Genomic DNA, 12,008 nt, shown 5'->3' with positions numbered 1-12,008 from the left:
GCGCTGCTGTAGCTGAAGTGTCTTCTGCAGCAGCTGAGCCTAATTGGCTCCCTTTCCACCTCGTCGAGAGCCTTTCGCGCCTTGTGGCTTCGTTCCTCTCTTCTTTGGGGCATCTGTAGCTACAGTCGGCACCGCGGCAAGGGGAATGTCTGGGGGAACGCATGCAGCACTCAGACCTTCAGACAGGGCAGCGTTTTGTGATTGCTGCAGTAGCAGCTGTTGCTGCCGTTGTTGCTGAGACTGGTCTAGAGGCTGCTGTAGCTTCGGCTTCTTTGATGGCCTCCCTCGTTTTTTCGTAGATTGTGTCAGGACTGTGCCTTGCTCCTCAGTCTCCACTCTTGCTGATGCTTGAGATGCTGTCCTTCCTTTTGGTGCAGACTCTGCTGTACCTGGTACTGCTGCCATAGCTGTTGCTTGTGTTACCAGTCCTGCAGCGACATTTACTGGCGCTGCTACCAAAGGTGCTTTTGCAGCTAACGCAGGAGCTGTTGCAGTTTCTTTAGTTGCCACATGACGAACTGGATTGTTTGCTGCTTCCACGGGCGTTGCAACACAAGCTGTAACTGCAGTTGTTGCTGCTGCAGTTGAAGCAGCTGCCAGGGATGCGCCTGCAGTTGCTTTCGCTGCCTTATTGGATTTCGACGTTGCTTTAGTAGCCAGAGGAATCGTTGAATTCATTTTTGTTTCTGCAGGTGCTGCCGTAGTTGCATGATCTGCTGCAGCGCCTCCAGCGTTTTTTCTTGAAGCACTTGCTGCTGCGGGCTTCGCTGCGACTGCTGGCGCTTGAAAAGAGGGTCTGCCCTGAGCGCTTGTGGTGACAGCCTCTATGCATTTCTGTGGTAATGTTTGCTGCTCCAGCTTTTTTAGTTGTTGTTGGTGCTGCTGCTGCGTTGTCAGTCTTTCAAATTTTGCTGCCGCAGCGGCTAGCCGCCCCTTTGAGTACGTAGCTAGTGGTGGGAGCGGCCTTGTGACAATTGCGGCAGGTTGTTCTGTTTGTTCTGTTTCTTCGTCCATCTTTTCGCTTGTGTCTTCATCTATTTCCGCCTCTTCTGGCACTCCTGTTGGGGCTTCCGTACAAGAGTTCAGCTGAGGGGCTTTTTCTGTATCCTCCTCGAGCTCCGCTGCCTTTGCACGTTTCGAGAGGCAAGGAGGAGGCAGCAGCCGGTCGGGGCCTCCAGGCCCCGCTCCGGGCTGGTTCAGTTCTGCAAAAGTTGCCTGGGGTAGCGGCTCTTCCTTAGGAGCAGCAGCAGCAAGAGAAGAGCCTTTTTGTACCGCTGTTGACTGGAGGGGCCTTTGAGGTGGCTGGGGTTGGAAGCTGGGCAGACCAGCGGGTGCTGCTACGGTGATGGCCGCTGCATGCAAAATTGCACACTTTGAAAGGCAGTAGAAGGCGCGAGCAGCCACAAGTCCTTTGGCCTGCGCAGACACTCGAGGCCTGAAGAAAAGCCACTAATTTGCTTTTGGGGAGGGGGTCGGCTTTGAAGTTCCACAGTCTGGAGTTTTGAATACGCAAAGGACAGCAGCCAGCAGCACTGACAGGTCGTAGGGGGCTTCGCGCCAGCAGCAGCCTGCGGCAGAGTGAATAGTCCTAAAAATGTAGAAGAGAAAATGGCGAAGTGAACAAACCTTGAGGGTAGCAGAGCTCGAGGTTGCCATTAAAAGTCACTGGCATTTTGCACAGTTGCTTTTTTCAAAGTAAAGCTGGCACTGCGTCGACGCACCTGTGGCGAACTGACGCAGAGAACTCTCCGGAAGCTGATAGCCGTGCTGCAGCAGCCTGTGCAAGTTTTCATCCTGGCTGAGGGTTGCATGCAGTGTGCACGCAAAAGCCTCACCAGAACAGCTTGAACTCCTCTTTGGATCTTAAGGGGCTGTCCTGGGGCGGCTGCTGCTGCTGCCGCTCCAAAGTGGCAGGCGACACGAGTCGAGGAAGGCAGTACACACTTCTGCCTAGCTCTTCTTGTTCTTTTATTGGAAGCACCCGATAGATGAGGGGCATCACTCTTAGCTGGCCGCGGGCCAGCAGGGGGCCCCCTGCTTTCTGGGGGCCCCAGCTGACGACACGCACTCCAAAGCTGAACCCGGGGCAATTCACGTAGGCTCGCTTTTGCTGCTCTTCCGGCTGCTGCTGCAGCACGGTGGAGTCCAGCATGTGCTGCATGGCGTCGCCGCAGTGGATCCAGCCCCCCTCTTGCAGCAACCGAGTACGAAGACTCAGAGACAGCAGCGAGGCCAGCAGGGGCAATTCAAAATTGGTCAATGCGATCTCAGCGCAGCCCTGATGCCGAGTTGCCGAAAAAAAATACCAAGACAGTTTAATAGGCAGGAGCATAGAGCACATACCTCCAGGCGCCCCAAAGATATGCCGCATTTCTCCTGCAGAATGGCCGCGGCAGCCTCGCAGGCTTTAAAGCCTTTGGACCCTTTTTCAGACACCAGGAGAAGTGCAGAGGCACCAGGCGCGGGACACGCCAGTGCACGACCTTGCGCGTGCATCTGTTGGAGATGAGAACCAGTGAGGCGCTGCCATTTCTACTGGAGGTGCAATAATATAGTTCAAAGTTACCGTGAAGACCCGGGCCACGTCCATTGCAGTTCGGAAACGAATGGGGAATTGGGAGCTGAAGGGAGCACACACAAACTGTGTGACGGATACACATGGAGAAGAAACCAACTGAGCGCGCACCGTCCGCTCTGCGAAAATGAAGTATACCGACCAACAGTCGACGCGGGAATGGAAACCGAGAACTCAGTGTCGTAGCATGTTGAAGTTTCTGGGGGAGCACTCGGTTGCGGAACGCCTAGAAGAAGAGACAAGGTAATCGAAAGATGAAGCTTTCGAATTGAAACTGCACAGGAGGAATCTACTTGGCAGCTTTGTCAAGTCCTGCTTGGACACGGGTAGCAGATTCACTGGCTCAGTTGTGACTCGCGTTGATGAGCGAGAAAATCCATTTGGGCCTGTTTCGGGGGCTTTGTTTCGGGCCCGAGAAGCCCACGGCCTCTTAATGCCGACGCTGCAGTTTGTGTGCATGGCTGGAATGAAGCAGTGGACGGAAACTTGGGAACAGTCAGTGCGACGACTTTGTTGAAATGTTTCGTTTTTCTTTCAACTTCAGGAAATCTGTATACCTTAGTGATTTGAGGTGAACTTGCCTTCTAGTGGGACAATGCGGGGTGTACAGGCAGCTCCTAGAAAGCGAACAATACAAAAGCGTGTAGCTTTATGCATATACAATGCTGATACGTGAAAACACCGGACACTGTTTTATTGCATTTACTGCATTTAGAAAAGGTCAGGCTTGGTGCGCACTTCTGATTAGAAATGAATCATGTTGAAGACTTGGGTTCGAGTGTAATGCAACTCGAAAGCAGCGGGAAAAGCAATTTACGGACACCGCGCGTTCTTGTTTCGCTTATGATGCTTCTTCCTGTTTAATAATCTATTTAAATGGTATTCTCTTCCGTATACGGAGATCAGAGAGGAGCTAGAAGCGAACTGGCATACAGCAGCATCCTCGTAGTGAGCTTGGGACCTGCTTCAAGAAGACAATCAAGAAGCAGCAAAAACTTAGCAGGAGACGTTCCGGCAGTTCCTGAATACGGTAAGCGCGAACCAGTTCCAGTATATGAAAAATACGGAGGCGCCAACGTTAGCTGGAATGATGAGACAGAAATGCCAGTCGTCCTTAATGGCGTCAAGCCAGGAAATCCCTGTGTAAGGGAGGAGCTTTGAAATTAAAATTGCATACAGCTCACAAACCACTATGATAGCAGCAAAAAGCATCATGCAGCCCCCCGTCACTACACTCGAAAGGGAGCCTTCAGCTTTAACTTCTTGGGATTCACTGGGCTCCTGTCCTGCAGTCACTGCAGCAAATGCTGGGGAGACGAAGGGTGCTTCGTAGGCCGGCATCTTGGGATGTTGGCATAAATAATGTTGTGCTTATTGAGCTGAGACGATTCAACGATTGGCCGCTCCACAGTGGCTGCTTCAAATTAAAAAGACCTGCTTTGTCGCCTTATCTGCTGCTGAGGTGCCGCTGTCTGCTGCTATACTAGTGCAGCGCTCAACAGCAAAGAACGCAAAGCTGAGGAGAGTGGTTCTAGCCTTCGTCAAAAAGCTGTTTGAAGTTGTAGTCACTGGAGGCTTTTAATAGAGCTGAGCAGTGCACAAATACATAGAAGAAGCCCCAACGGATGAATGCGACAGAGCGGGCCCGCCAGGGTAAGACGTGAGGTGCATTCCCTGCCTCCTCACAGACTTTGGTCTGTTTGTCTCTATGGTTTGAGATTATACATAAATACGTAAAATTTGAGACTGAAAGCTTGGAAATACTTTGAACATGAGCACATCAAACAGGCAGCGGCTTTGGGGATAGCTGCCGGTGACTGTAGGACCATACAGTGCCGCGACTTCGACGCAGATAACTGTCGAGTGCCCTCACACGATTTGAAGGATTTTTGTGTCAGCTCTTACCGAAATGCCTCTTATTTGATAAATAAGTTTAGCTTTAGAATGATTAGAACTAGTTGTTTCTCCTGTACGGGCATCAAGGGCCGTTTACAAAAGAGCTGCAATACCTCGGCACGTGCGTGTTTAGCCACTTGCTGAGCATGCCATATCTGTCTCTTCTGGTAATATGGGATGTGGATGCGTTTAATAACAGAAAAAAAGAGCTTAGCCTGCTCACTATTTTCGGCAGTGTGTCAGGTGCAACAGCCACGGCATTTACTGATAACTAGGCTTCTCGGCAAAAGCTGCATCACAAGCCGATGCCTAGGAAGATCAGCAACCACCACTCTATTCCTTCCTTGACTATTTGCCAAATAAATAGCTAATGAATAAAGGAGCTCTTCTATTCTTCAGTTAAACCCCAAGTGCATCAACCAGAAAGACTATCCATTCTCACGTGCGCATTCAAAACAGGTGTGAAACTTCCTTTGATTGAACGGATAAGATGTTTCAAATTTAAAAAAAATACTGAATTAGCAAATTCAGTGCTACTTTTAAAGCTAGTGAAAACAAGTGGCCCCTGGATTCTGTATTCAAGCACTATCTATTCAGATTTCCAATCGGTCGCACAACTGCGCCAGTCCGACGAGCAATGAAACAGCGAATGAAGATTAGTATGCCTACAGTGGACCTACAATTTTTACGTATATGGAACAGTTAAACTCTCTCTAATTTTCCATGGTTTCGTTGAGGAACTCGGAACTTGTAGATATTCGAGGTTGCGGCCGACACGTCGGACCAGTGGTCCGAAAATTTATGATCATCGAGACGCCCATTTAACTAGTTTGGTTTTTTTCCTCCAAAAAATTCCTCTCTGTTTTTCAGCTCAATTTTCACCTAATATAAAGTGCCTTTAGCCAGGGTCACGCCTTTTCAAGCCCTGCAGGCCTTGGTGTGCATTGTAGTTCGTCGAGGCGCCGAATATCTTAGCGGCAACTTAGAGCAGACTTCACTGATGTTTCGTCCCCGTAAACCAGAAAATTTTACCTTTTCAAACCGTCTTGTTGGAAGTAAATGCATCCACCTCTCACGTGATTAGCAGAGACACGTTTTGCACGCACCGCAAGTATCTAAGTGTAGGCGCTCTGAGGTAGCGCACCCCTTATTGAACGGCCCTTGATGACAACTCATGAGAAGCAACTAACCCCATATACTCCCATATTTATAAACTTCACTAATTTTGAAGCATTTTAGAAAAGGTAAATCTCAAGAATCATTGACATCTTCTTCTACGGGCACTGGACGGCGATCTGAGCTTGAAGTTGGTAGCGGCCCGTGGTCCTGCAGTCGCCAGCAGCAAGCCCTGAGCCCGTGGATGCTTAATCCGCACATGTTCTGACCGATTCAAAGCCTTCAAGCAAAAATTGCATTTGTTTATGTTTAATCTGAAGCCACAGAGACACACCGCCCAGCCAATGTCCGTGAGGAGGCGGGGAATGCACCTCATGTCCTACCGTGGCGGGCCCGCCCTTGTCGCGTTCATCAGGGCCTCTTCTGTGTCCTTGTGCTCTGCGCAGCTCTATTAGCAGGCTCCAGTAAAGACAACTTTAATAAGCTTTTTGATGAAGGCTATCGCGTTTCTTCGCCCGCGTGCCTGTTGCCAGCAGAGTCTCATCGCTGTGGGCTTCTTGTCGCTGTGCGCTGTTCCATAGCGGCAGAAGACGGCAGTGCACCAGCAGCTAAGGCTGCAGAGGTGGGGCATTCATTCAAGCGGGAGAAGATATACACGCTGCAAACAATTGCTGAGTCATCTCAGCTGCATAAACACCAAGATGCCGGCATATGAGGCGCTCGCTGTCTCTCCAGCCATTAGCACGGCAACTGAAGGTGAAAAGACGCAAGAAGTTTCATCAGCATCTGTGCCAGCTGCTCTTTTTGCTGCTGCAACTGACGTTTCGCCCGCCAGCGGCTCCCGTCTTTGTGTGCTACTCCCAACGGAAGGAATAAAGCCAGGCAAGTCCGTTGCGTCGTATAATGCCGAGATCCCAGGAGATATGGAGTCAGTACACCCCAAAACTTCAGCAACGACACTCTCGTGGACTGTTTCTGAATCTGAGGATAAAGATTTGAAGTGGCTCGCGGAGGGTGAGCACAACAGCCTACGTACACCTCGTGGCTGCCGTTTGCGGCAGTCTTCTCGACTTCCCGAAAACACATACTGCAGTGCAGATTATGAGGGTTCTGAGCCTGAGACGAATGATACTGCAACTGAGAATGGAAGCAGCCGCGACAGCATCCGCGTGCAGGTGTTTGAGAAGCTGCAGCAGCAGCGGGAGCAGCAGGAGTGGGAGGTTCAGCAGGCGCTGGAGCGGCAAGCATCAAGTCTGCGGCAGCAGTTGGCCTCTCTGCGTCGGCAGCTGAAGGCTCAGCAACAAGAGTCTCTGCTGCAGCAGGAGTTACTGCAGCAGCGGGAGTCTGCGTTGCAGGCTGCAGCAGCAGAAGCCGCTCAGCTGCGGACTCGAGAGCAGCAGCTGCGGCAGGAGCGAGAGGCGCTGCGGCGGGCCCATGCTGAACTCCAGACGGAAGTGCAGCAGGAGCAGCTGTCAGCAAGATCACAGCGAGCCAGTGCTGCACTAGAGTGGGCAAAGAAGTTAACTCAAGAGCGAGAGACTTTCGCTGCGCAGCTGCAGGCGCTGCAGAGCTCTAAAGAGGCATGTGCGGACTCTGCCAAAAAGCTGCACGAGGAGGTGCTGCAGCTAAGACAGCAGCTCCGAGCAGCAGCAGCAAGCCATCACTCTGCTGCTGCCGCCAGCGGCGGCAGCAACAGGTCGCTGCACCAGCAAATTCAACAACAGCAGCAGCAGCAGCAGCAACAGCAGGGGAGTGGCATTCAGGGCCAATCTGACAAGCAGGCAGCGCCTGGATCGGGAATAAATAAAGTTATGTCGCTGCCGCAGACACCCCGCGGCAGCAGCAGCGGCTTGCCCATGCTGCCCCTTGCGTCTCCCCGCATGCTGCGCATGCATTTGTCACAGCAGCAGCAGCAGCAGCAGCAGCAGCAGCGCCAGTCGTCCGAAATACAAACGCTCCCCTCTCTAGCTGACGAGCTGCAGAGCATTGCGCTTTCCAGCAGCAACGGCTGCAGCAGCAACGGCCCTCTCACGAAACAGCTGCATGAACAGCAGCAGGCACAGATGGTTGCAGGGGACTTTATTGACCTTGAAGCGGGGCTTAACGGCAGCAGCGCCGCACCATCAGACGATTGCTGCACTAAACAGCTGAACGCCTTCACACGGCTTCTTCTGTTTCTATGGAGCCCTTTTTTAGAGTGCCCAAAGAGAAACAGGGCAAGACGCGATTCTCTGTAGGGACCCGAGCAGCAGCTTCGCTGCCGCCGCTGCGGCAGCTGCTGCGGTGCTGAGGCCAATGCTGCAACATCTACAACAGCAGCATTCTCTTCGTCCCTCGGATAAATGCAAGCACATAGGTTTTGTTCTTTCTGCTGCAGCAGCAGCAAGTAGTACCGCAACACTTGCTGCGTGGAATATCAGCGGCAGCATGCAGCAACACTTGCTGCATGAAACAGCAGCAGCTGCTGCAATTTTTCTGCAGTCGCTATGGCTGCATAATAGTTTTAATTTTAACCCTGCGTGAGCAATGAAGACTGCTCGTGTCAATCGAAGGTTTTGCTGTTGCGACAGGAGCCGTAGCAACAGGTTCAGCACAAGGCGGCTTATGCTTATCTTCTGTGCACGACTAGCCTAAATGTCGCGCTAAATAAAATCATTAAAGATGTGCCCGAGACGGCGATAACGTTGAAAGGCATATCTGCAGCACAACACCCAAACACAGTGTCGGTGCTGCTGCCGCCACTGCTGCTGTTCTCGATGAAAGGTTCTTTGTTGCTGCTGTTTGTTGCCAGTACTGCTGCTTGCTGTGAAGCCCACCGAAATCTGGCAGCGGTAGCTTAAGTCGGGTGCCTCCAGTCGCTGTCCACTGCCACTGCCTCTCCTCAAGATCCCTGAAAGCATGCAAATTGTAGCAGCGGCAGCAATGGCAGCACTTAAGAGGGGAAAATATCCAAGTAGCTGCAGCAGCAACCCAATGCGCAATACACACGTGTTGGTCTCACTCTTTAAATCCTAAAAACGGCTCTAACGGCGCTTGCTGCACCTGATTTTCTGCCGCTGCTCCTGCTCCTGCAGGCAGCGGCCGGATGCTGCACGGTGGGGATTGCTTGACGGCGCATGCGTTTGCTGCGCTTCCCAAGACAGCGGCAGGGGGAGGCCAGGCGAACGCCAGTTTCCTCTGTTGTAACAAAACAAACAGGACGCGACAAAGTTGATGCTGTTGCTGCTGCTGAACACGCGACCAATGGATATACTCCTGCCACATCTGCTGCTGCTAATGCAGCAAAAACTGCCGCATCAGCAGACATTCAAGGCTTACAGGAACAGCGGCAAAGGCGCCTCCAACTACACTGCCACCTTGGGGGTTCGAGTGCAGCAGCTGTGGCTGCTGCAACATTAGCTGCAGCCCCAGTGACAGCAGCATGCTGCAGCGGGCCGGCACACGCACAGTGCCTCGCAGTACAGCCGACGGCAACATCAGCTGAGCCCCCTCCTGCTGCTTTTCTGCTGCTGCAGATCCTTCAGGCAGCAAGCTGGAGCGCACCCGCAGCCAGTGAGGCAGCCACGTGTCGTCCATGCCCCCACGCGGAGCCCCACCAGCAGCAACGGCAGCAGTAATGTCAGCAGCTAAAGCTGATCTTCCCACTGCAGCAACTTCTGCAGTCGGACCACTGGTCACAGGTGACTGGAGTTTCAAGCCGGACGCGTTGACCGCTGCGGAACCCTCCAAACTCTGCACAGCAGGAACAGCAACAAACACTGTAGAGTTAGCACTTCTAACGCTTTAAAATAGAAACAGCAGCAGCAGAAGCAAGCCACAACGTTTTGCAAAAAACAGCACTGAGAGAAGCGCAGCAGCAGGATTGCGGCGCCAAGCCATCTCACCAAATCGCAATCCTGCTGCTGCTGCTGCTCCAGCTGGTAGTCCTGCTGCGTTTCCTGGTACACTGGGTACCTGACCAGCTTGGCAGCAGCCACCAGAGGCAAAACGCTGCGCGGCAGCAGGTCAACAAACGCAGCAGAAGCTGCGCTGTCTCCACTGTTCTCAAACACGACCCAGTAGGAGCCTGTAGCAGCAGCACGAGCAGCAAAAGCAGCAGCAAGCGTCAGCAAAAAGGGCTTAACGAAAAGAAACGACGCAACTTGGGGCCTCTACGAAGTAGCACGGGGTCTCTGTAGAGCTGCATGCGCCTCTACACCCGAAAAGCCGAAAACTTCAACCCTTTACCCTAAACCTGCCATGCAACTTGTCTGCTTCTGGCCTGATGGCATTCGCAACAAGTCCGCGGGAAACTGAAAAGCCCGGCGCCTCCGCTGGAAGGCGCCACCTATAGCTTAGCAAGCTTTCTAGCTGCTGCTGCTCCTGCTGCTCCTGCTGCGGTTGCTGCTGCTGCTGACGCAAGTCGAACACAATAAGGGATGACGACGCGTCCACCGCAAAAGCATCATAGGTAGCGAAGCCTGCTGCTGAAGCGACTTGCTGAACCAGCTCATTTGCCCTGCTGCTGTTGTCTTCGCTGCTGCTGCTGCTGTTGCTGTCTGTTTCATGAAATATGCGCAGCAGCCACTTGCTGCTGCCTGCAGCAACACAATTCCAGCGCCCGAAGGCTGGGGGATTTTGCGCCAGCAGCGATTCCTTCTGCTGCTCTTCGTGCTGCTGCTGCTGCTGCTCGTCCGCCTTCTGTTCAAACGGTTTAGGAAATACGTGTAGGTACACCTGACTGAACAGATTCACCAACGAAAATTTCACTGCATGCAAAAGCAGACGCAGCGCAGGCCCGGCAGCGCATGCAGGACCAAATTAGTAGGGCTACAGCAGCTGCAGCAGCAACTGCTGCTGCAGACACTGCAGCAGCAATTGCAGGGAGCGAACAGAGTAGCATCCGCGAGAGGAGCTGCAGCAGCAGCTCGCGCAGTAACTGCAGCAGTGACCCACAGTCTGCTTCATCTGGATATCGAAGCACCACAGAGAGCTCAAGCCGCAGCTCCGCGACTTGCTGCTGTTGCTGCCGCTGCTGAGCAGCAAATGGTGTGATGCGAAGCCTGTAAGACTTGTAGGGAGATATCGCGAGAGAATACGGATGAAGAACCATCAACAACCCAGCCTGCAGCAGCAGCAGCAGCTGCAGCAGCAGCAAGAACTCGAATGGGGAGCGCGAAGCAGCAGCTATACCAGCAGCAACACGCGGCTCACCTGCTGCTTGCACGGCAGCAGCCGCAACATGTTGTTGTGCGTGTCCGAACAGATTGCTGCCTCAGGGAGAGAAGCCATGCGCTGCGCGTAGCCCTGCGGCTGCTGCTGCTCCTCTCCTTGGTCTGTTGCTGCTGCTGCTGCTGCAGCACTTGTTTGTGTTACCACTGCATCTGTTGCACTTGCAAGGCGCGATAAGGCGCTGCATGTCGTTGATGCCAGCGTGTGCGTCAGACGGCTCCATAGCCTGTAGCAGAAGGAGCAGCAGCAGCAGCAGCAGCGGCAGCAGAAGCAACAGCAGCAGCAAGAAGTACCTTTTAAACGAGACACCCAGAATAGCTGGCCGTGAGGGCAAGAGCCGCAGCAACACAAGCACGAGGAGCAGCAGCAGCAGTGTGCGCAGCAGCAGCAGAAGCAGACCTCTGCTGGTGGTAAGAAGGATGCTGTGAGAGCCCTGCCCGCAGAAAGGCCCCTGGAGGCTTTGCTGCTGCTGCTGCAGGTCCCCACAGGTTTGCCTTCCATCTTCCCTGTGTCAGAGACAAGTCAATGAATGAGTACGCATGCGGCAGCTCCTGCTTCTGCTGCTGCCGCAGGCTGTTGCTGTCTTGCTGCAGCAGGTGGGTGCCGAGCAGCCGGGCGAGATCCAGCGGGAACATATGGGCATGCAGCCCAGACCCCGAGTAAGCTCCATCTAAAAATATTAGCAGCAAAAAAAGCAACTTGACTTAAAGCGACGACAGCATCTGCAGCAGCAGCAGCAGCAGCTGCGAGCAGCAGCAAGAAGGGGCAGCCTCACCGGGAATGCTGGACCTCAGCCGCAGGTCGAAGTGCGCAAGAAAAAGGCCCCGGGAACGCAGCGGCTCTGTGAAGACAACTTCGCTGTAGACTTCAGGTGCGGGTTCTGCTGCTGCTTGTGCTGTTGCTGGAGTTGCTGCCGCTGCGTCTGTGGCTTGCAGCAGGGACAAGCAGCAGCAGCAGCAAAGCAGCAACAGGAACACTTCCCACGATGGTGCTGCGCGTTGTCGCCTACATTTCTCTGGCTGTCTTGCTGCAGCGACAGCAGCAGCAGCTGCTGCTGCGGCTGCAGCTCGGCTCATAGGCAGCCGTTTGCTGCAGCTTGTTGTAGTGCGTTCTGCAAGGAGCACCGGTTGGTGCTGCTTGCAGTGTGGTGCAGGTCTAGCTCCTGCTGTTGTTGTTGCTGCTGCTGGTGGTGTTGCTGCACCGATGCGGA

At 53.4% G+C, this 12,008-nt stretch overlaps 3 protein-coding genes across 3 annotated transcripts; 1 reads left to right on the top strand and 2 right to left on the bottom strand.

Annotated features, from left to right (window-relative positions):
* Positions 1-39: 39 nt before the first annotated feature.
* On the bottom strand, positions 40-2,341 carry ETH_00004090 (uncharacterized protein; the record flags this gene model as incomplete). The annotated part of the gene is made up of 2 exons (XM_013377396.1): positions 40-1,435; positions 1,836-2,341. The coding sequence occupies 2 exons, from the start codon at positions 2,339-2,341 to the stop codon at positions 40-42; spliced, it is 1,902 nt and encodes a 633-aa protein (XP_013232850.1).
* Positions 2,342-6,288: 3,947 nt separating this feature from the next.
* Positions 6,289-7,824, top strand: ETH_00004085 (uncharacterized protein; the record flags this gene model as incomplete). Its single annotated transcript, XM_013377395.1, has 1 exon — positions 6,289-7,824. The coding sequence occupies one exon, from the start codon at positions 6,289-6,291 to the stop codon at positions 7,822-7,824; it is 1,536 nt and encodes a 511-aa protein (XP_013232849.1).
* Positions 7,825-8,195: 371 nt separating this feature from the next.
* ETH_00004080 (Gpi16 subunit, GPI transamidase domain-containing protein, putative) lies at positions 8,196-11,874 on the bottom strand (the record flags this gene model as incomplete). The annotated part of the gene is made up of 10 exons (XM_013377394.1): positions 8,196-8,284; positions 8,404-8,477; positions 8,589-8,764; positions 8,906-9,319; positions 9,472-9,653; positions 9,808-10,335; positions 10,523-10,691; positions 10,781-11,024; positions 11,198-11,468; positions 11,574-11,874. 10 exons carry the CDS (start codon positions 11,872-11,874, stop codon positions 8,196-8,198), a joined length of 2,448 nt encoding a protein of 815 aa, XP_013232848.1.
* Positions 11,875-12,008: the final 134 nt, after the last annotated feature.

Source organism: Eimeria tenella, genomic scaffold (genome assembly GCF_000499545.2).
Source record: "Eimeria tenella Houghton genomic scaffold, Eth_scaff50, whole genome shotgun sequence".
Taxonomy (NCBI): domain Eukaryota; phylum Apicomplexa; class Conoidasida; order Eucoccidiorida; family Eimeriidae; genus Eimeria; species Eimeria tenella.
Note: the sequence above shows the minus strand (reverse complement) of the source record. Positions and strands in the feature narration are given on the sequence as shown.